Source organism: Magnolia sinica, chromosome 4, assembly GCF_029962835.1.
Source record: "Magnolia sinica isolate HGM2019 chromosome 4, MsV1, whole genome shotgun sequence".
NCBI classification, from domain to species: domain Eukaryota; kingdom Viridiplantae; phylum Streptophyta; class Magnoliopsida; order Magnoliales; family Magnoliaceae; genus Magnolia; species Magnolia sinica.
In genome coordinates this window covers 16,038,501-16,063,817 of record NC_080576.1, presented here as the reverse complement: position 1 = coordinate 16,063,817, position 25,317 = coordinate 16,038,501, and the positions used below count along the sequence as shown (strand labels likewise).

Sequence of the window (25,317 nt, the reverse complement as noted above, 5' to 3'; positions counted from 1 at the left end):
ATGCACGATAGATGCGTGCAGGTAACGATAGGACGCAGTCAAGCTGGGGCAGGAACGTGCGGCAGAGCTTCTGAATATTTTATTATATGCATGTATTTCTTTTTTAGTATTGTACTCAAATGATTATATTAGTGGATATGTAGTGATGATGTTGTTCTTATGATTTTGGTATATTTGTGGTTATGCTTCTTACGAAACAAATTCATGTTGAAAATCCTCCTTGTAGGATCCCAGGATCGGAATTTGGCGTATGAATGCTGGGAGCCGAGAATGGGGTACTACGGAGGCTGTCGGCACCGGATTCGGCAATCGGAAATTTTGTGAGCCTGGTTTCCGAGTTTGGGGCGTGACACCTGGGCTATTTTTGGGTAGATTCAACACATTTAGAAGTCAGGTTCTAGGCATGGTTGGGTCGATTTTGAGAGGTTTTGGACTTGATTGGAGCGGTATTGGGGCCTAGACGGAACTTGGTGGGTCCAATTTCATGCCAAGACTCATCATTATCTGATCGGGTCCCATTTGCACACTTATAAATAATTCTTGTTTATTTTCCTTCCGGAGTACCCGACTACTCATGATAATGCTGTCATCCTTCATGCTGTATCCCTCTTTATGAGATTTTGAGGAAAAAATTATCCCGCTTGCCACATAAAGCAAGAGGGTAATGTGAGAGCCCTTTATCATTAATATCATTATTGCATGTAATTTATCTTTGTCATTCCTTTGAGGTGAGTTTGGTTGTATAAAAAATCATAAAAATCATCTCATCAAATTGTCAAGATTCATCCCGCTCCGTTCATTTCCTACGCTTCTGTACAAGTGATCTTTCTATATAATGGAGGAAGTTTAATAACCGTTGCCCACTTGATTGAGTTGTAAATGAGTAGAATATGGGGCAAATATTGCAATATCCGTAGTCCGATATAAGTTGTATACTGATGTTATCCAAAGAACTCAGATATAAGCCAGATAGTTTAGTAATTGAATATCCAACTAATATGTAATTAAAAAACTAAAATAATAAGTTAAATATCTAATAAAATTTTAAAAAATATCTAAAATAAAAATAATAATTTGAACAGTGACATTTTCTCTTTGGTGGGTCATCTGATGTTGAAACCATGGCGTCAATGATGTGATGGTCGGGTCCCCCAAATGGTTACTTTCAGGGCTCTGCTCCATGGTGTAGAAACCTGTAGTACACCTGAAAAATTCTAGAACATTGATTACTAAAATCCTAATTACTTGTGAGGGCAGTGTCCCATAGTATTTAGGACATTTGTGTTTGATTGTGGCTTGCATTGTCAGCTATTATAGGATGATGGCGTGTGGGGAAGCTCACCCAACTGTAAAGATGGGATAGACAACCACAAGCAAAGCAACATTCCAAGGACTTGGACATGGTGCATGGAAGTCCTTATCTTTGTTCAAGTGGAGTGATGGGGCTGTTGTCCCATTCCTTTCACTTCAATTCCCAACCGAGATCCTACTATCAACATGGCTTTTCTCTGGGTCCATGCCTGTAGACAGCTGCACATGTTGGAGAGCTACGTGTGTGGCCGGTGGACCCCTTGTGAAAGGTGCAATTGCTGATGGGCAGATTCAATCAAGTGCCGAATATGGTGTAGCGTTTTTGTGCCGGGGCCAGGGCCATTGTCGTTCATCCTTGGAAATCAGATGGCATTGGGACCCGCCCCACAATGTCGAGACTGCGATGGGAGGGCGTTATGGTCTTCTAAGAGGAGAGAATTTTAGTGATTCCAGATGCTTAAGAGGTGTTTTGGCGTTCTCTTTCTGGTGTGTGCATGGTCATTTTCATTGGTTGTTTCATACAAGTATGTCTACGAGTAGAATGATCCTATGTGGAAATTTTTACACCAAAACTCATTTTATAAAACATTATCCCATCAGTGCACATGTCCATCAATCTTGGCCATTCAGTCCATGGGCCACCTCTTGAATGAGCCATAACTTAAGCAGCACCCATTAGATGCTCACGAACATCTGATCAGTAAGCTGCTATAGGATGGATGTCTAAAATCTGAACGGCTACATAGATCAGAAAGTAATGTTCATCCAATCAAGGAGGTGGCCTGTCAATTGGATGCCTTGATCAATGGGCACATTCGCCGATGGGATGCCAAAGGCAGTTGCTACACCAGTTTTGGTGTATGCCTTGTAGTTGGGTGGTAGGATCGGTGGAGCCTGATCATCAGAGATGTATTGTTCATCTATTTGGCACTGTACTAAGCTCACTGGGTTGAGCCGCGCCCCGGGGGGGGGGGGGGGGGTGTGGGGATTCTCCTCCTGCCCAGAGGGAAATTTCATAATTTTACGTTTTTATGTAAACCCTAGTTCATTTTTGGGGTAATATATATTCTGTTGTGAGAATGAGAAAGACATCATTGTTTTGAGAGTTGTTTCTTCGGTTTTTTGCCTTAGAGCATAGTAGATTGGTGTGAATCCACACCGAAAGGGAACCACACTTAAATCTCTGTGTTGTGGTTTGCATATTTTCCCTGTTTTTCTTTTGATTGATATTGCTGAGTGTGTTGAGAAAGAATCTTTTCATCCAATGTTGGATCTTTCTTTTTAATGAAGATTCTTAGGTGCTGAAAGAGGAAGGACAGAAACAATGAGAATCTTTATATGCTCTCATTATCTTCCTATTTTACATCAGCAGTCGAAATTCCCGAAATCCTACTTGTGGGGTCAGCTTAGATTCCATACACCCACTTCGTTTTTATTTTGTTAGGCAAGGCAAAAGCCAAAAATGAGGCCACCACCACAGCCAGTTGTGGTAAAGTAAACAAAACCATCATAAATCTGTAGGCTTTGATGTTTTGAACCTACATGTTGGCCTAGAAGCTCTTCAAAATAATCATTTTCGTGATTTAAAGACTAATAAGCCAAAAGAGTAAACTAACAAATGAAAATGTTAAGATTCGGTAGAAACCCGTAAACTCCATTGAATTTGCACCACGAGGAATTTCTAGCAATTTTAGTGGGAGGGCAATCTTCTGAGTGGGTAAAGATGAAAATCTTAGGAAGCATTTGGATGCTTGAGTGAATTGAATTGTGAAAATTCAGTTTAATCAAAGAAGAAATGACAAAAATTGCAGTTTATGTTGTCCAACTCAAACTTGAAAGTAACGTAATTGCAATTTGGAGCCTGTAACCTCAATTGAAATGCGAAGGGAACTGCTTCATGAGACTCATAATTGCAATTTGATTCAAATGTGAATCCAAACGCACCCTTATGGATTATTTTTCCTGCAATTGAACATATTTCTACTCCTCCCATCTCTTGGGAAGACTAAATCTGCACAACCTAATGATTCAATCATACATGCAATCATACAATTCAAATCTCCTTACTGAAAGGCTACCCTACTGGAACTGGAAGAGAAGATCAAGGAAGGTGATCTGATAAGAGGTTCAGACGGTCTAGCGAAACTGCTGCAGTGGGCTGCTTTTGTGTTGTCTATGAATCCCTTACGAGCCATATCAGCTCTGGTGGATTCTTCTGTTTCATGCCTGATTTCCTTGAGCAGCACGGCTACATCTTTCATGGTGGGTCTCTCTGCTGGACAAGGGTTCACACATAGAAGGGCCACACCAAGAACTTGAAGCATTTCCTGGATCTGAGACTCTGGATGGTCTTGAAGTTGCTTGTCGAGCACGTCTATGGCCTGTCTGCCTGTTTTCTGCAGTCTCCATCGGACCCAATTGACAATGTGGGTCCCATCTGGGATGCGATGATCGGTTGGTTGCATCCCAGTTAAGACCTCTAGGAGCACCACACCATAGCTGTAGACATCACTCTTCTCTGTGATTTTCATACTGTATCCATACTCTGCAATCCATGATGGTGATAAAGAGATTGTTAGTTGAACAGAAATACTCATGTTGCTAGTGCAGGCAGAAGTTATAAGCATAGAAGAGATTTCTAAGATTCAATTACAGTTTCTCCCTCTGCTGAATTTAATAGCTTGCAAGTAAGCAATCGGCGGAAACTGAAAGCATTAGTATTTTTAGTTCATTCCAGAAGAGCCATCAGCTAGAGTTTAAAAAGTCTTCCTGCAAACTGACTGAGTCGACTGGATTTGATCCAGATTCGGGCCGAGTTAAAAGGGTAATTCATTCTTGTAAAACCCAAAGAAACTCGATTGGCCTCTCTTAGAAAATAATTGAAAGAAACTCATCTTAGAAGCTCAGACATTTTGTTATTCAAAAATTAAAATAATCAGATGATACCAGGATTTTAAGTTAGGAAAAGCTTGATCAAGTACTCTGACTCTTGAATCAGCATATTCTTCATTATAAACTGAAAACTAAGAAGAAAGAAAGATCTGAAACTCTTTCACTTACCAGGAGCAATGTATCCATAAGAACCAGCCACGGTATTGCAGGATTTTGTATGATCAGAGCAATCAATGAGCTTTGCAAGGCCAAAATCTGCGAGATATGCTTCAAACTGCAGGCCAATCAAGATGTTATTGGCCTTGATATCGCGATGAACGATCGGAGGAATACAGTCGTGGTGAAGATAGGACAGCCCTTGTGCTGCTCCAAGAACAATCTTAAATCTCAAATCCCAGTCCAAGAAAACCTTCTTCTCATGAAGCAATCCAGCCAAACTCCCATTGCTGATGTAATCGAACAAGAGCAATCTGGTATTCTTGTTAGTACAAAAACCCAAAAGCCTTACTATGTTCTTATGTCTGATAGACCCAAGAGTCTTAATTTCTGCAGAAAATGAATCCTGCTCTGAAAATTCTCCAATCTTAACTGGCCACAGCTTCTTAACTGCGATCACCTGTCCAATTCGAGTCTCAACCCGATAAACCTTGCCCGAAGAGCCTTGCCCAACAACATTTGAATCCAATAGCTTTGTGACGATATCATCAAGAGAGAAATTCAGCTTCTGAAATTGAGTGATCTTCCACTCCCACCCATGTTCATTTTCTTCATCACTTCCAACTGCCCTTTTCCGAGCTCGGATCACCAGCAGTATTCCTAGAAGCATGAATCCCAGAGCTATAGCAATGCTAAGCACGACACGGAGAACTGCATTTTGAGTTGAGTTTCTTCGACCGGGCCTTTCACTGACATGGGCATCTCCAACTTGAACAAAACATTCATCCCGACCAGTGCAAAGCTCTTGATTGCCGGAAAGACAGATCGATGGGAGCTCTCGGAAAAATGTAGTATCAGGAAGATAACCTGAGAAATTATTGTATGAAACATCCAAAGAAACAAGATTTTCGAGCTGACCCAATACACTCAAATTCCCTACTAACATGTTGTGCGAGAGATCTAGGTACGCGAGCTTTGAAAACTTTGAAAATCCTTCCGGGATCGGGCCCGAAAGAGAATTCCAACTCAAATTCAACATGATATCTAGTCCTTGCAAATTGCCAATCTCATCAGGAATCAAACCAGACATTCTGTTGCTGCTCATATCCAGCAACTGCAGATCCTTGCAAAGACCCAAGGACTTGGGAATCGTACCGGTAATATAATTGCCATTTAAAATGAGTTTATTCAGCGTCGTGAGCCTTCCTAAGCTCTCAGGAACAGAACCTGAGATCCCATTCATTGAAAGGTCTAGAACATTGAGAGAAACAAGAAATTCAAAGGATGCAGGAATCTTGCCTTGAAGCCTATTTTCATGCAAATCAAGCATTTCTAGACGAGTACAGTTTCCAATTCCTGGTGGAATTTCGCCGGAGAACTGATTTTCTGACAATTCCAGGAAGCTCAAGCTACTTAAAAGACTGATTTCTGGCGGGATTTGGCCTGATAACCTGTTAAATCCCAGTCGTAGACGGATCAATCCAGTGCAATTGCCAATGTCCGGAGGAATCTTTCCCGAAAACCCATTCGAGATTAGCAACAGTTTAGTTAAGTTCTTCAGATTGAACAGAGAATTAGGAAGAGACCCAGTAAGGAAATTGTGCGAAAGATCCAATGCTTGAAGCTTTTCGCAATTGCCCAATTCAGACGGTATGTTACCATGGAGCTGATTCTGCCATGCGAAGAACTGAGTCAGCTCCTTCAACCGCCCGATTTCCACTGGAATCTCACCGGAAAGTTGATTATTATCCACTTCCAGTTGTTTCAGGCTTGACAAGTTCCCCAAGAAAGGCGGAATTCTCCCGGAGATGTTGTTTTCAGATAATATAAGGTCCTCTAACCTGCCCAAATTAGAATATGAGAGTGGAATTTCACCGGTCAGAGAATTCAAAGACAAGTCTATAATTCTCAAATCAGTGCAATTCCCAAACACTTCAGGAACATTCCCGGTCAGATTGTTACTCCACAACAAAATGCTCTTAAGATTCTTCAACAGGCCCAATTCGGCGGGAATCTCCCCAGAAAGTTGGTTTTGGTATAGGAACAGATACTCAAGAGCAGAGGTGTTTGCAATTTGAGGAGGAATCCTGCCCGAGATATTTGCAGTATAAATCGAAAGTGTCTTGAGATTCTTCAAATCTCCAAAACTCGTTGGAATCTCACCCGAAACTGAAGTAGCTGCAAGACCCAAAAAAACTAGACCTTTGCAGTTTGAAATCTCAGCCGGAATTCCTCCACGAATTCCCGCATTCCCACCAGCCCTTAAGATTTCCAGATTCAACAATCGTCCAATTTCTGCTGGGACCTTTCCAGAGAACCGGTTGTCAAACAGCTCAAGCCTCCGGAGACTCGAACAGTTGCCAATTTCCGGGGGGAGCTCGCCTTGCAAGAAATTGGAATTCAATGAGAGAGACATCAACTCGGATAGCTTTCCCATATCGGGTGGGATTCTCCCACTGAGAGCATTGTAGCTAAGATCAAGCGTGGTCAGCGATGATGATAGGTTCACAATCGATGGTGGGATTTCTCCGGTGAGGTTTGCATTAGAGATGATGATGGTGGTGAGGGAGTTGAAGGAGAATAGCTGAGTAGGGAAGGTGGTAGGGAGATTGATGGAGTTGATTTTGATTTCTGAGATTAACCCATCTCTAGAACATGTGATGTAAGTCCAATTGCATGGATTTTGGTGGGATTGGTTCCATGAAGAGAAGAGAGGAGAGGAGGAGTTGAAGCTTGAGAGCCATGAAAGGAGGGAGAGTCCTTCATGGTTCAATGCAGAAATGGGAAGGGAGATTGAAAGGCTGAGAAGGAAGAGTAGGAAAGAGATTGGATTGCTTGAAGGCATTGGGAGGTTTGGTTTTGGTGTAATGCTTCTCTTTCTTCAGTAGTTATAGTTCTAATGGAACTACTGCTTCCAGCAGTTGAAATTCATGTTGGATTTCTGTCCAATTACTCCAGTTTCAGTTCCAGATTGGTTCCATGGATAGACTATAGACTGAAACTTGGTGTATAACCACCTCTGCAATTGGATCAGTATCCATTTCAGAGGTTGGGGATTTGGGACCGTTCGATCTGCGAGGTATGTGCAAAGAGACTGCTGATTTTATGTTCCTGACAGTCAGATCAATGGCCTGGTTTTGGATGATCAATGGATGTTATGGGCAAGGTCCAAAATAAATTCAATTGATCGAACGGTTGGAGATATCTGACAGGTGAAGATCTTTGGCATGGCCCATCCAAGATGTGGCCCACTAATTGGACGGACTAGATTAGGGTGATGGACCACATGTTGGACAGTGCAGGTTATATACACTGAGTTTCGGTATATCGTTTTCCACCGGAGAATTCCTCGTCCTGAGTCGATTCGGGCCGAGTCAACCACTATTCTCAATTACGAGTCGCAGTGACGAACCGGATCGAACTCGACCGAGTCCGATTCGACTCGGTCGACCGTCTGGAAGCGGTCGGGTTACATCACGAGAAAAGTCCGTGAAAGGACTGGACGGTTGGCATAAATGGTGGTGACCCAACTGCTGTACGTGTGGCAAGTAGCAGGATACGTTGATCCATAGATTCCAAACCGTTCAAATCGTGAGAACTATTGATGGAGTAGATTCCAAACCGTTCAAATAGTGAGAAGTACTATTGATGGAACACTGCATGAAAAGTAACTTGGTTGCATAATCCTAACAGTTAAATAGGAGGCCGTCAAATGGACGGATAAAAATAAATCGATCAGGGATCCAAATTCAACTGACGGTATCGTGTGGTTAAGATAGTCTGATAGTTATACTCGTAGCCAATGCTTCATGGAAGCGGATTGGCTGGTGTACCACACATCAGCTATATAGCTGCTGTAGGTACGTGTCGTGCGAAGACGAGCACTGACGCTCCTCGAGCTCCGAGTTGTACAAACGGTTTACAGGAGATCAAAGTTACATGGCCCCACAGTGATGTATTTATTATATCTACACCGTTTATTTATTTTTTAGAGATCATTTTAGAGCATTACCCAAAAAATAATCATATCCAAAGATCATTTGGACCACACCACAAATAGCAGTGGAGATAATGATTTTCACCATTAAACAATTCATAAGGCCCACCACAATATTTATTTTCCATCCAATCTGTCCATAAGGTCACAAAGACCTCAATGAAGGGAAAATTTTATTTCCTATTGATCCAAAACATCTGTGACCTTAAAAAGAGTTTCAATGGTAGACGTTCAATCCCCGCTGCTTTTTTCAGTGTGGTTGATCTATCTTATTTTTCATCTCAAGCCTTAACATGAGATATGAATGGACAGTTGGATATAACACATGCCTCGTGATCAGACCTACAGAACTTACTACCACAGCTATATAGCTGGTGTGAGGTACGCCAGCCGGAAGCCCGGAAGCGGATTGCGTACTGAGTAACTCAACGCTTAGCGTACTAAGTAAACCATGTGGGGCCTAATGTCATTCATACATTTCATCCGTTCCGTCCATCCACTTTACCAGATAATTTTCGGTGTTCAAACCAAAAATGAAGGATGTCAAAAACTCAAGTGTAACACACCCCATGAAACAGCGTGAATTGAATATCTATAGTTGAAAAGCTCTTGGGGACCACAGAAGTTTTAGATCAACCTTATATTTGGTTTTTCCCTTCATCCATGTCTGTATTATCTTATGAACTGGTTGGATGGCAAATAAACACCACTGTGGGCCTTAGGAATGTTTCAATGGTGGAAATCAATACTTCCACTGTTTCCTGTGATATGGTCCACTTGAGCTTTTGATATATTTAAATTTTGGTCTCAAGCACTAAAATGATCTGGAAAAACGGATGGACGGCATGGATAGACTACATGCAGTCACGATGGGCCCAACAAAGTTTACTCAGTACCATAAGAGCGTACTGAGTAACTCAGTACGCAATCCGATTCCACACCAGCCAATCCGCTTCCATTCTTCATCCAGTGGGGCCCGCATAGTGGATGCCTGGATGAGACGTTGGATGAGACTCCACCATTTAGAAAATGATGCAACAGAAGACCGGATCTAGCCTATTTTGTTCAGGGACAGGCGGAGTAGTCCACGCTACCACCTGAAACTGTGATCAATGGGCCCACTACCATACATGACCCGCCTTTGGAGGATCTGCTCGTTTGGTTGAAGTACTTTCATCCGTACGATCTGAACAACATAATAAGGGACGTGGATTTGCATAGTCGGTTAAGAAAATCACCAAACCCACTAAATAAAACCCTATATTACCGATCCGACGGGTCCTGATCCGTGGTCAGTGATCACCACCGTCTGATTTTGACCTTTTTATTTTTAACAGTTCATTTGCAAGGCCCAGCAGATTATCTAGACGAAGTGAAATTTTTTTTTTATATAGCGTTGATCAAGCATTGGTGGGCCAACAGGGTGAACCGTTTTGATAATTGAGCGTGGGAACCATGTGGAGGACCTAGGACTACTGGTACCGTGGACTATGGATCTTTTTACCTGGGGGTGTCCTGAAATCCGGCATCGATAGGTAGAGGTGGGCAACTTAGGCCCGATCCGGTGGATCCAACCCGATCAGACCCGACTCGGTACCGTTCCAAATAGAATCGACGGTCTGATCGGGCCTGATTGATTTTGATGGTCCAGATCCGAATGCATTTTGAATCAGGTTCGGATAGCACTATATCCGAACAGATCCGGTTCGAATACCCGGACCAAATGGGTCCGAACCAACGCGAATAGACCTGACCCGGAATGACGTCGAGTATAGTATAAATACCTTTTTTTTCACCCAAACATTTTACCCTAGCTCGTTTTTTACCCCAAACCTCTCCCTCTTTTTACCCTAGCCGATTTTTTCCCCAAAACTCTCCCGCCTGAACGAGAACGTGTGAGCTTCCTCTCCTCTTCTTCTTCCTCTCCTCTCGTCGCTCGGTCGGAATCTGGTTGTCATTTCTTCTACTAAAGGTGAGTAGAAGTCTCGAAGCAGCTGTTCTGGCTCCAAATGAGTTTTGCTAATTTAAATGGTGCAAACTGCTTTCATGGTGTGTGGATGGGTTTTAAAACATGAGCTGCGTACTAAAATGATAGATTTGTAAATGTTGGATGTAGTCTTTCCACCAAATTGTTGGAAAATGCAGAAAATTAGTTTGGGCATGTGGCTTTGACTTGAGAAATTTTTAGTGAATTGAAATGAACTTGGGAATGGATGGGTGGATATTTCCTATTTCCTTCCAATAGAGGATCTACCATCTTTTTATTTTCTTTTCATGCTTTCAAGTTGTCTATCATAAATGATTGACAACTATAATTTGCAGGACCGGGATGAGCTTGAGCACCTTCTAGATGATGATGATGATATGGTTGAGATGTATTTAACAGAGAAGTTGCTGCAGCAACACCTCGATGGGTCATCATCTCTTTCTTCTCTAAATGATAGAGATGGAATGGATGATGGCATTCTTCGCTCTGATATGGATGATGACAGGTACTCTTTTCTTTTTCTTTTTTCTTTTTTCTTTCTTTCTTTCTTTCTTCTTCTTCTTCTTCTTCTTGTTTTTTTTTTTTTTTTTTTGAATGATGATAGCGGTTCTAGCTCCAAATTGAAACAAAATTCAAATATCAAGAAGACTATTCCACTAAAAACAATAATGAATGACCATTAAAAACTATTTATAGGCCACAAAAAAACAATCGATTCGAATCTGGCCCAATCTGATCCGACTTGGTTTTTCTGACCGAGTCGAATTCGAATCGATCCAGGGCAACATGGGTTAGGATCGGATTGGGTCAGAGGACTAGGACTTGGTCTCGGATCCGACCGAATTCAGATTAGGCCATACAAAATTCGGACCTGGTCGAGTTGGGCCTAATCATATTCGACTCGGTCCGATGCCCAGCTCTATCGATAGGGAAGCGGATTGGCTCACACACACCGGCCTGGCTGATGTGTTGACATCACCTAGTTATGTGGGTCCAATCACGAGGAATGTGTTATATCCAAACTGTCCGTCCATTTGACGATCTTATCCTAAGGCTTGGACTAAAAAAATAAGACTATGTAAAGATTAACTGGACCACACTGTGAAAAGCAGTGGGGAGTTGAACGTCTACCATTGAAACCCTTGTGGGGTTACAGTAGTTTTTGATAATGTCATATTTGTTTTTCCTCTTCGTCCAGGTCCTTGTGACCTTACAACAGGTTTTGGATGGAAAATAAACGTTATTGTAAGTATTACAAATGTTTTAATGATGAGAATAATTGTCCTCGTTGCTATTTGTGGTGTGGTCCACTTGAGCTTTGGATATAACTTAATTTTTGTATCATTCCTTGAAATAATATCTCCAAATGGATGAACAGTGTGTGGATATAGTAAATACATTATTTTGGGGATTATGTAACTTCGATCTCCATTAAACCGTTCACTCGAAGGTCAGGGGGTGTCAGCGGGAAACGGATTGGCTACTCCACTGACACCGGCCAATGGCTGATGGTTGGTGCTATGTGGGATCCACCATGATGTATTTGTTTCATCCATGTCATTCATCTATTTTTAGAAATCATTTTATAATATGAGTCGAAAAATGAGGTATATCCAAATCTTAAGTCGGCCACATTACAAGAAACAGTGTAGAATAAGGGTCAACCATTAAAAACATTTTGGGGACCATAAAAGTTTTAGATCAAGCTGATCTTTGTTTTTTCTCTTCATCTGGGCTCGAATGACCTAGTCAACAGATTGGATGTCAAATAAACAGTATAGTGGGTCTTAGGAGGATTTTAATGGTGGATATCCAATCATTATTGTTTTCATGTGGTATGATCCAAGAGATTTATATCCCTCTCATTTTTGGAGTCAAGCCATAAAATGATCTGTAAAAATGGATGAACGGAATGGATGAAACACATACATCATGGTGGGGCCCACATAGCACCGACCACCAGCCACCGAGCTGGTGGCAGGGGGAGTAGCCAATCCGTTTCCGTGTCAGCGCTCGTCATCAGACGACACGTACCCAGACCAGACAGGTCGGTGATGTGTGATACACCAGGCAATCCGCTGGATTAGTGGTGTTGGGCTCTGTGCGGGCCAGAGCGGATTGGGTGGGACCCAACACCACCCAGCTAGGTGATGTTGGGCTCTGTGGAGCCCACCATGATGCTTGTGTTTAATATCCACTTCGTCCATCCATTTTTCCAGCTCAATTTAGCAAATGATTCCAAAAACGAAGTAGATCAGAATCTCAAGTGGACCACACTATAGGAATGTGGGGGATAATGACATACATAGTTGAAACCTTCCTACGGCCCACTGTAATGTTTATTTTACATCCAACATGGGGATAAGCCAAAATAGACCTGGATGAAGGGAAAACACGAATATCGGCTACTTTTGTATCTTTGGTCAGGTAAAAAAGACCTGGACGAAGGAAAAACACGATCCAAAACTTTTGTGTCCCCAAGAAGTTTTTAACTGTAGACGTAAAATCATCACTGTTTCCTGTTGTGTGATCCACTCGAACCTTTGATCTCTTCATTTTTGGATTAATGCCCTAAAATGAGCTGAAAAAATGAATGGACGGCATGGATAAACATATACATCGCCATGGTCCCTACTGCGCAGTGGTGTTGGGCCCCACCCAATCCGCTTCCATGTCGTCCCGGTTGTGCAATGGTGCTCTTAAGTGGCTGCGGAACCACACAATACGTTGAAAGTCTAATCATTGATCTGGACCGCTCATTGGGCTCGCTCTGTTATTCATGTGACACCACAAAAAATAAATAAATAAATAATCTCCCTCATCGAATGATGCCAACCGTCCAAATATTGACCTCTCTTTTTATGAACTTCAGTTTGCAAAGCTACATAGGGATGTTTATGGCCGTCTGATCAAATCATCCTCCTTATTTTGACCCCAAAAAAATCCTATTCGTATTGACCACTGGAATTTCTTTGATCCAGATCGTCCATTTTGCATGCAATTGATCAAATGAAAAAGTTCATCTGATAGGTATAAAATTTCGTGGGGCCCATAAAAACGTGAGTGAAAATCCAATATACGTCCCAGATCGATGATTTGACCCTCCACTCATCCAAAAGCGGAAGCGGATTGGCTGGTGTACCACACCCCAACTATATAGCTGGTGTACGTACGTGTCCTGCGAAGACGAGCGCTGACGCTCCTCGATCTCCAAGTTGTACGAACGGTTCAAAGGAGATCAAAGTTACATGGGCCCAAAATGATGTATTTATTATATCCACACCGTTCATCCATTTTTCGAGATGATTTTAGAGTATCATCCAAAAAATAATCGTATCAAAGATCAAATGGACCACACCACAAATAGCAGCGGAGATAATGATTTTCACTGTTAAAAATTTCTTAGGGCCCACCATAACATTTATTTTCCATCCAATCTGTTCATAAGGTCACAAAGACCTGGATAAAGAGGAAAAACGAATTTCATATTGATCCAAAACTTCTGTGAATCCCAAAAGGGTTTCAATGGCAGACGTTCAATCCCTGACTGCTTTTTGCAGTGTGGTCCACTTGATCGTTAGATCTGTCTTATGTTTTGTCTCAAGCATCACGACGAGCTCGAGAAATGGATGGAAGGTTTGGATATAACACATACCTCAGGATGGGACCCACAAAACTTGCTGACGTCAATACACCAGCAATATAGCTGTGTGCCGTACACCAGCCAATCCGCTTCCAAAGAGCACCGCTGAGCTCCAACTTGGTGGGACGCGGATTTCCTGCGAAAGTCCTGCGCTGGGAATGCAGATGGGGCCCACTGTAATGTTTGTCAGGAATCCACTCCGTCTATCCGTTTTTTGAGATAATTTTAGGAAATTATACCAAAATCGAATAGGATCCAAGACTCAAGTGGGCCGCACTAAAAGAAAAAGTATTTAGGGAAATTCCCACTGTTGAAATCTCCCTGGGTTCGAAAGTGATGTTTACATGCCATCCACACCGTTAATAACGTCATTCCTACTGGGATGAACTGAAAACACAAATATTATCGTGATTCAAAACTTCTGTGGCCCCATGAATATTTCAACTGTGGATGTTTAATTATCACGTTTTCGGCACACTTGAGCATTGGATACTATTCATCTTTGGCCTCATGTCCTAAAATGAACTCACAAAATGGATGGACGGTGAGGATTTCTCACAAACATCCCAGTGGGTCCCACGTGCGTTCCCAGCGCAGGAGCTTCCTGCGAAAGGCTTTGGCAGGAAATCCGCGTCCAACTTGGTGTGCCCGAGACAACTGGACTGGGCCCCAAACGATTAGCATTAGCTTAAGCGAAAGAGAAAAACTTTGATACTCTGGAAGAGCATGATGGATGATACGCAGGCAATTGGAAATTCTGCACATCCCATGTAGATAAATCAAATTAAACCGTCAAAATTATTATTCCTCGCTTGGATTTATCATGAACTAAAAATCAAGCTTATTCGAACATATCACTATGGGATTAGTGGACACACATTGGACGGTTAAAAATAAAAAATCCTATGGTCCTCTTTCAATAAACAAGTGTCCACAGATCAGATTATTCAACCAATCTGATTTTTGGGACTGTAACTCAACGCAGCAGGTTCCACAATTTAGACACTCTAACTTGAGTTAATATATGCCACGTGTAGAACATCGAGTGCCCGAGTATCAAGTACATCCATCTCACGAGTATCAAAAACTCCCCTAAGGAAAATAGCAACAAAAAAATAATTTCGGTATATGTTGGAAAAATCCAAAAATCATGGAAAAGGTGAGGAAAAGCTACAAGAGAGATCCAGTATCAAGGACAAGCAAAAAGCTGACCTTTCGAAAGGATGAGGATTTTTTTTGTAGTTTGTTGTGGATGAATGTGAATGTGATGGGCCACCCAACCCATTCCTCATACATGAACCTCTGGCCCCTCCAAAAATACATGAACCATCTGCACCCAATTGACAATACAAGCTCTACAGCTTGTATTTGAATGTGATGGTCCCTAAACATTTTCCTCATGTGGTCCCCAAACCTTGATGTATGTATTCTACATCCACGCCGTCCATCCGTTTTTTCAGAATATTTTAGGGCATGAGACCGAAAATGAAGCGTATTGGAATCTTAGGTGGACCATGATATAGGAAACAGTGGTGATTGAACGCCTCACCATTAAGAACTTCATAGGGCCCACCGTAATAGTTTTGTAATGTTTATTTTCCATCCAACCTGTTGATAAGGTCACATAAACCTGAATGAAGTGGAAAAACAAATATCAGCTTGATCTAAAACTTTTGTGACCCACAAGAAGCTTTTAATGGTCGATCAGCACTGTTTCTTATGGTATGGTCCATCTGAGATTTGGATCTGTTTTATTTTTGGCATCATTCCCTAAAATGATCTAGAAAAATGGATGGACGGCGTGGATATATAATACATACAAAAAGATGGCCCCACGTTAAAGGACGCACCTAATCCACTCTTTTTTCCTCATATCCCTTCCACGACTTCCTTTAAAATGACCAAATTACCCCCCCTATTCTTCAACCATGCATCTAGACCTGTCAGGCATGTATGCCGATCCAGGCCGTCCAAATCTTGGTTCTCCATCATGGATGGAGCATTGCCCAGAGTTACAATGATCGGACCATTTGAACCGTATGATAACCGCTGTTGAATTTGGTCTGTTGAGCATTTCTTTGAACTGTCCATTTGATGGACACTGATGGAATAGTTAGGATCACCCGATCGATCTAATTTCCAGATATACTCTCCGTCCATAGTCGAGTCGACGGTATGGACTGATGAGAACATACCCTCTTTGCACCGTAGATGACTCTCTCACCATTTACAAAACAGTGGCAAACTCACACCATAATCCATTTTTCACTTTGCATATAATGCCACCGAGAAGAAGCCATTCAGATCTGTCCACAGTGCTCGCCAAACCTTTGTACAAAGCCATCCCGGCTTTCAGTTTGTACATGTTAGGCACATGGTCCAGTCATCAGTGGTCCAAAACGTTCATGTCATGGGCCCCACTGCCGGACCACATGAAAAAGTTCCAACCCTTCAAATAGGTATAGCCTAGCTAGGCACTTCAAGAAGGTTGAAATTAGACCATAAAAGGCCAAATATCTTGAAGCTAATATTCTCAAGTCTTAAGGAATTTCTGGGTCATGTCTATCCACGCTCAGCCCGCCATCACATAAATGTTTTGATGACTTAGGGAAATGGGCCCCACATGGCTGGTCAATGATAGGATCTAGTGAACTTGGGACCTATAAAATATCAGACCTGTGACCTAATGTTCAAGCACTAGTTCATTTGCTTACAGAATTAGCAAGCTAAAGATGGATTAGAAAATGAAATTGCCTTCTTACTAAACAGCACTTTATAGGTGGTGTCGCCGTCACCATAGCTATCTCAACCATTCTACAAGCAAAGTGGGGTCCATTTTTAAACAGTAGGTTGGAAAATGGTTTTCGATCGGTTGTCCACCAGGTGGTTATGAGATTCGAGCATGGTTTGGTTTTTGCTGGTGTTACATGTACATTTAGTTAGGAGATTCGGTGAGTTTTGATGGCCTTACAAACCATGTCATTTTGCATTTTTTAAAATTTTTTTTTAGAAGATCAGCAAAATTTATTAATCCCAAAGGACCAATGGTCAAAAAATCACAAGAGACCAAGGGTAGAAGATAAAAACTCACACCCCAATCCAAGGAAGGAAGAAAAAGAAAAAAGAAAAGAAAACGAAGATATATCCTACCTAAGCTAGGTAAAAAGATGTTGTATTTAAAAAGTTTTTTTTTTATTTTTTTTTAATTTTAAATAAAGGTTGTGTTTCAAAAAAGTTTACTTATTTCTTTCAATTTGTAAAAGATGTTTTATCTTTTAGTGGCTCTCATTGTCCCATATTAAAAATGAACATTATAATTTTTTAGCATACAATTAGTAATGTGGGTTGTATAAGGTTTGAGCCGCCGAAGAGGTATGGATGTTTGGGTTGGATCATTTTTATGAAGCGCGCACACATAGAGCTATGCTGAGCTAAGTCTAAGGTTTGGGCGGGGGGCTTTTTCAATCCAAAAACGTAGTTTTTACATGCATATAAAACAAGTTTCTCTTTATGCCTGTTGAAAAGTCTCTAGTTTATTGTTGTTTTTGCAATTGAGTTCACCACCGAGTCAATTCATTTTGGGTTAGAGTGATGATTCAAGCCTATGTACAATGATGATGCAGGACATGGAAAATTAAATATGATATGCAAGATTTTAGGCTTAGATCTTACCAATTCAGAAACAATCACACAAATTCCACGTCCCACATGAAAATCCAAACATTCAATTAAAAGGGGAATCTATGCGGGTCCAAGCCGATACAGGCTAGGACTACACTAATAAAAATTATAAACCAAACGATGTCAAAGGGAAATAAAATCAACTACTCATGCATAAAAATCAGTCTCTAATCCAAGGGATTCCCTAATTTCAATTCAAGGAACCCTAAGATGATAAAAAAAGGGGTAAATCACTTAGGGATCATGTAATTTAGGATTAGGATTCATGAAAAATGGTTATGAGAGGATAAAAGATGATAAAAATCTGAGCCAAAAGATGATCCCGCGTGTGGACAGCAACAATGGCCCAGATGGACGTGCGTGTGATTCCAGCCGCACTGTGTGAGGCCCACTATTCAGAAAAAGGCTACCTTAGCCCTGGTCGGCCAGGGATGGACTCTAAAACCCTCAAATCTCAGCTCGATCCGATGTACGGTTTGTGCGTGGTGCTCCGCCGAAGTTTTAGCTCGCATACGGACCGAAATCTGAAAACCTGCTGTAATGAAGAAATCTGATGCAACAAAAGGATAAATTCGAAGTACGGATGGTGGGGGAAGATGGAAAAAAAGATGATGGAAGATGGGGGTGAATTGGGATCAATGTGACTTCGCACCACGGTAGTTAGCCATTCGAAAAGGGAGGGCTTCGCACCCACTTTTGAATTCTTCCACAACTCACGAAGAGAGCAGAAAAATAAAGTAAAAATTTTTTATTAACTTCAATGAAGTGAAAAGAACTACAAAGGGTGCCTATTTATAGGGAGAACTCTATACTCAAAAACTCGCACCATGTGCGACACCTATTACTTGGCGATGAAGTAAACTAAAATAAAAAACCAAACAAGGAAATCTAAAGCATTCACGATGTTCTAAATAATAATAATAAGCAAAACTTAAAATATAAAACTAATCCTACGAGTGGGCCACGATCATGAGATCCCATGGTGGGCTTTTCTTGACTATCGGGGCACTTTTCTAAACCAAAACTTGGCTTCTAGCTAGGAGGCCCTCCTTGGACGTCGTCATTGAGCCAGATCGATAGTGGGGTCCTCCTTTTGCGTACGTACGTGCGTAAGGGTGGTGGTGTGCGAGCGTGCGTGTGCACGATGTCCTCATCAAATGAGTGCACCGCTAGAACTATGTCATAGTCATTGTATCCGGAAGACCAATGGCATGACTTTTGTTGCACTTGGAATGCAATTTAAGGAGGACAAATTTGGTTTCAAGCCGAGTGACTCATTTATGCCTTAAGTCAAAATAATAAGTCCTCTTTTAATGTCTTTTATATTCTATTTTTGTTTTTTGTTTTTGTTTTTCAAAAAATATGTATACTATTTTCAATACTAATTTCCAACAATCTTGAAACTAAATTATTTAGAAACAATAAACCTTTTTTTCATACAGTGTTATTATCTATTCAAAAAGAGAAATCATCTTCGAACTTCTTGTAATCAGTGTTCGAACTGGTTTTAAAACCTGTTTTTAAACAATAAACAATGGCCACCATCACAGTCAAACCCAATGACTACAAACATTATATCCTAAATACTTTATCTAATGAACTATACTATATTTATGTTTCTTATGAATGTGCTAAAGATATTTTATGTGGAAAACCCTCGAAGAGGTAAAAACCACGGGACCTCGTCCAAAGCAACAATTCACTATGAAATAGAACGTCACAACCGATCACAAGCACACACCGCTTGGATCAAACGTTCTTCGCTCACGCAGGAGCGGATGAAAAATAAGAAAATAAAGAAAACGGAGAGATCTCACCAATCACGAGGACATAAAAGTGCTGAAACATCGACTGTGCAGTAAATCACCTCTACGAGCAGAACCCTCCCTTCCACAAGCTCCTTCTCTCTCATTTCTCTTTCTTTCTCTTCCTCTAGAATCACTTAAGGAGGCTTTAACATAGCTTTAGGAAACCCTCTTGCATTGCCCTCGAATAACCCTAGGATCCCTATTTATAGTTTAAGAAACTCATTTCCACACCTCTACGAAAACCGTCTCAAATTTACGTAATCCGCACCAAATCCGTACTGAATCTGCGTAACCCTCGACTAGTCAAGCCGGGTTCTCAACTGGTTGAGCGAGGCCCTCGACTGGTCGAGCACCAAAAAACACCCCTGCTGGACTTTGAATCGAGTGGCCTCGACTAGTCAAGTGAACCCTCGACTGGTCGAGTAGCCCGCTCAACCTATCGAGCAGGGCGTACTGAGGAGGAAAAACCCCATCACATCCAAGCAAGAGCAGGATGCAATATTCTACTTCCAAATTCCAAAATCAATTGCATGGAAACTTTTGCCCGTGACCTTTCTCATTATAAAGTAGAGAGGATTGGCATCTTTGCAGGATACATGTGGTGTCTGCCAAGTGGGGACTGACCACTGATCTATTGACTCTCACCATGACTGAATGATTGCGAAGAATCTCTCTAATTAGAAGATGCCATCAAGCTATCTTGCAAATTCATTTTTAGTTGCATGAACTTCCATGGTGTATATCTTTTTTTAACCATCCACCCACTGGCCACAAACCAAAATATTAAGACGCATCCACCGTAGGAAGCAATGGACATATGATCTAGATTATCCAACCATGGACCCCACCTGGGAGAATCAAGAACCTAAACATATATGCAAAGACACAAGTGCAGTCATCTCAATGTTAATGACAAATGATTAGTAAGGCTGTTATGGTATTAATTAATTGTAGAAAGCAACTTTAGACCTGATATGACTTTTGTTATTAGTAGAGATACGTTTCAACAAAATTCATCTTTAGCTTTATATCTTTCAATAAAATTGAGTTATGCTTACAAATGATAGTTGAGTAGATGTCGCATAAATCTTTCAGGGAATGTTTCGCTTGAAGGACAAGTCATGATGTTTGATGAAAGGTCAGGTGGGACATCTTTGCAGTTGTCTAATCTTGATAAGACCGATCAAGTGGCTGTCGGGTATAGTGATCGCCACGTTGGGATTGATTAAATTTATATGATAGACATCCGACCGAGAATACGGGCACGATAGGTTAGCGTGGACCCGTCCCACTGGATCGTTCCTATAGTGGGTAATCTTGGGCCAGTACTGGGAAAAGGTGAGTGTGCAATTTGCAGATTGCCGGTAGTAAGTGTGATGTGTGGTGTCTGTACTTTGTGACATGGACACAGTGATGGGCATTTGAACTGTCCACCATGTGGGCCACAATATCTATAGGTGAAGTTGGAAAAAACATAGCAGCATCTGGATAATCTTGGCCTGAATAATGTGATGTTACCCCACCAAATTGTACTGACGTCCACTTTTTAATAACCACTCATTTAGTATACATATAGGAGACGCAGATGGTCTGGTGAGTGGGAATTTGGCCACATCAATCGTTCATTGTGGTTGTTATCAGATGAACAGTCTGATAGCCTTGTTTGTGACCAAGTCATTCATGTTTGTAATTGCCAAGCAAGGAAATTGAGGTTTAGTTATGTCTATTTTATTTGAGCAGTGATTGCAATCCAATTGGATAATGCATCCAAATGCACCTTAATTGCTGCTAATACCATCAAAGGTAATAATCATAAAAGACTCCATTTAGATGTTTGAGTATGAATAAAACTCCGCCTTGTTTTCAGGAAAAATCAGACAAAAATCTTAGTAGTTTTCCAGCAAATGCTCGTGTATTTCAAATTTAGATTATAGGAACGAATCCAGTGCTTTTGGAGGAACGGGAAGTACTGTACATCCAATGTCATTGCTATATGTGGGGCTTCTATGGATTAGATCTAAACCGTTGATTTGATTGATGAAATAGATAAATTGCTCAAAATATAAAATTGGTCAGTGAGAGCTATGTTGTTACTGAAATTGGAGAGCGTGAAACTTAGATGTCCAATTGTTTCATTAACTATGGCCGTCCTGATCACTGGACCCATATGATCTTAGAGCAAGGGGATTTACAACTAATAATCTGCATGATGAACAGCTTGGATCTCAGTGCATGTGGTGGCCATTTAGATGTGCTACCTCACGGGCATGAACGCATGGATCAACTTCCAATAATCATGGCATGAAAGATGGAGATAATGAAAAAGAATGAGCTAAAATTATTTATTTACCTAAAAAAATTGCTAAACCATTATTGGGTGGGCCAGCTGAGTTGAGGGTCAACTCAAGCTCAGCTGGACCTGAATTGCCTGCCAAGGGAAGCTAGGTGGGGCTCACCGTGATTTTTGTGATAAATCCACTTTGTCCGTTTGCTTTGCCAGCTCATTCTAAGACAGACAAAAATAAGGCAGATCAAAAACTACCGAAGTGATTAAATGGGCAACATTGAAACATCAATACGGGAGAGGAAATAATGGTGATTAAACTCTGTATAGCCACAAGTTTTGTATCAACCTAAGTTTTCTTTATTTGGTGTATTCTGATAGACCCCACAAAAGTTTCAACAGTAGGTCAAACTAGCAAAATGGATGGACAGGGTGGATAATTTATCACAAACATCACGCGTCATAAGCATGCAATCTACATCTTAATCAATCCTTCCGTTTTTTCTTTTTTCTTTTTTCACACATATACCCGGCCTCCACATGGATAATTTGAAACTATATCCTCAATGTTAAAATGTAATACATCTACCACTAAGCTATGCATTAGAACCCTTGGCTACTCAACCATAAAAAAAACTTCCAGTGAAAATTTTTGTGCCCAGTTACTCGTAATCATGGGCCTTCAACCTTTAGAGTTGTCTGCCCCCAATGATAGACTCTTGGGAGTTTCAACATGAGGTCATAGGTTCAAGTACCTATTGTGGTATAAAAAAACCACTATAGTGTGTGAGTGCATGGTGTGTGTAGGCTGTGAGTGCATGTGTAAATTAAATAAAATTTACAAAAAAAAAAGAAGAAGAAGAAGAAGAAGAAAGAAAAAGAAAAATAAGAAGAAAGAAAGAAAGAAAGATTGAAAATCTTTACTGTGAGTGAATCAGGTCCTAAAGTTCTCTGCCTGGGTTGATTGGGTTTGGGTCTTGCCTGGTGCGCGTCTTGTTTTTGAGACCCAGACTAGATTCAATCAGGTTCATGTACATATCAGGTGTTCGTTGGATCTAGCCTTTGGCTTGGGTTTAGGTCTAGTTCAAATTAGGTACTCCCAAAATAAAGGCATTTACATGGTTGGGTCCACCTGAATGGATAGATCATATATATAACACACCTTACTTGTGCAAGGTGCCAACATGTTCTCTTACATGGGTGTCCCTAGCATACCTTATTCCATTTTTGGAACAATTAATACACGCTAGCCCATGTGGCAAATGGTGCAACACACACACACACACACACACACACACACAGATGAAAGTGGTTTTGACATGTGGGAGAGGAGAGTTGGTATCAAATAAATCAAATCATCTAAACTGTGAGGCCCATATTAAATACATTTTTTTTCCAAAATTGATAGATTTAATGTTTTTTAATCTATGGTAAGTATTTATTTATCAAAATTGGACCATTGATTGTTTTCTTTCGCTGTCCATTAACTAGCCATTGATGAAACAGTTAATGAACCAAGTCATTATATGACAATGTTTAAGGTCCATATGAATCAAATATCCCTGATTTGTATGATTTATTTTGAGTTCATGGTTTTGTAGATGTATAAATTTCTTATGTCGGCATATCAATTATGTCTCCTAGGCAGTCATAGTCAGTCACTGTCTTCCCCACCCAACAAAGCATGATGCTTGATAGGCATGCATATAGAAATAATATATCTGGCACATAATATCTAACCAAACCAATTAAATTGTATAACCCATTGTCACCAAGTTACAATTTCAAAATTAGATTTGTTGAATAATCATAAGCTTTGATTTATAAACACTATATGACCATTAGATATATTTTATTTTAATTGTCCAATAAAAGTTTAAAATTAGACAAGTAAATAAGACGTTTATAAGAAGAAAAAGAATAAATCCCCTGATGTAAGTTTTTTTTACAGATGACCTAGTTTTAATTGACAAGAGAAGAGAAGACCTAGATACAAAGTTAGATTTATGAAAGAAGGATTTAGAATATAAAGTATTTAAAATTAATTAGACTATAACGGAGTATATAAAGTACAATTTTAACAACAATAAAATTGTTAATAAGGAATTAGTTAAGATTGTTGATCAAGAAGTTGCTCAAAATAACCACTTTTAATATATTGGGTCAATAATTCTTGAGTAAAGAAATTAAAAGGAATGTTGTCTATAAAATTAAAGTAGGTGGAAGAAATGAAAATGTGCTTCTAGAGTTTTACATGATTGCTTTGTATCACTTAAAGATAAAAGAAATTTTTTAAAGGGTAACTATAAAACTACTCATGCTTTATAGAACAAATGTTAGGCAGTTATAGAATAATATGTTCATAAGATAATTGTAGTTGAAATAAAGATGTTGAAATAAATGACTGGCAAAATAAGAAAAAATAAAATTAGAAATAAATATATCCAAGGGAATTTAAGAGTGACATTATGAGTAATAAGATGAGGAAAAGTCGACTTAGATACTTTAATCACGTACAACAAAGAACAAAAATTATATTATCAAGCGTGAGTTAGTATAGAAAGACGCAAACAAATGGAGATGAAAATATTAATAATAAATACTTCATAACCTATAATCTAACTGAAATTATGACCCTTCATAAAGTAAAATATCATAAAAAGATTCATATAGCCGTTTCTAATTAGTTAGAATAAGGCTATTATGAGGATGAATAATATCCACCAATCCAGTGGTTAGGTGATCAAATAATGGTAACATTTTGTTCATAGTTCATGATAAAGTTTATTTTGACTTGCATCCTATATAGGTTATTTATAAGTTATTTAGAAAAGATTGCATGCATCCATCACATGTTGTCCAGTATAAAAATTTCTCTTTTTAAAAGCAGAAGTGAAAGAGATGGTGGATAGTCCTGCACGTGATATTAATTAAAGGACCTTTTTTGGTAAAAATCCTTCCATGTCCCAAAATAGGTACGGTTTTAGTTACTCCTAAGTCCTAAAACAGATGGTGTGGGTAAATTTGCATATCAGTGTAAATAATAAATTCAACTATACCCAAGCGGACCAATTTTAAGTGGGTCCAAAATGGTGGACCCGACCTACACATGATTAGACCCATTTCGTTTGGCAAACTAAAACCAGGCCCGATTTCTGAAAGGGTTAAGATAAATTGGACCCAAACCCGTTAAAATTAGGTTAGGTCCAAGTCCAGCCCAATCTGACCGTAGGTGGGTCCCAGCGTCTACTAAGATCATGGCCCTTGTTTTACAATGTTCTAATCTCCAGCGTCTATTTTAAGGACTCCAACTGCATAGTAGACCCATTTGACCTGGAATCTTCACCAGCATGATTCTCAGGAGCTTGATCTCGGAAACGGATTGGCTACTCCCCCTGCCACTAGCCCTGTGGCTGATGGTCGGTGCTTTGTGAGCCCTGCCATGATGTATGTGTTTCATCCATGCCGTTCATCCATTTCGACAGATCATTTTAGACTTAATCTCAAAAATGAGAGGGATATAAGTCTCAGGTGGACCACACCACAGGAAAACAATAG

The 25,317-nt window shown here is 40.3% G+C and overlaps 1 protein-coding gene across 1 annotated transcript; it reads right to left on the bottom strand.

The window, feature by feature from the left end:
- Window positions 1-3,264: 3,264 nt before the first annotated feature.
- On the bottom strand, window positions 3,265-7,305 carry LOC131242577 (LRR receptor-like serine/threonine-protein kinase RGI2). Its single transcript, XM_058241306.1, has 2 exons — window positions 4,372-7,305; window positions 3,265-3,856 (listed from the first exon to the last, which is right to left on the bottom strand). Exons 1-2 carry the CDS (start codon window positions 7,202-7,204, stop codon window positions 3,375-3,377), a joined length of 3,315 nt encoding a protein of 1,104 aa, XP_058097289.1. The 5' UTR covers window positions 7,205-7,305; the 3' UTR covers window positions 3,265-3,374.
- Window positions 7,306-25,317: the final 18,012 nt, after the last annotated feature.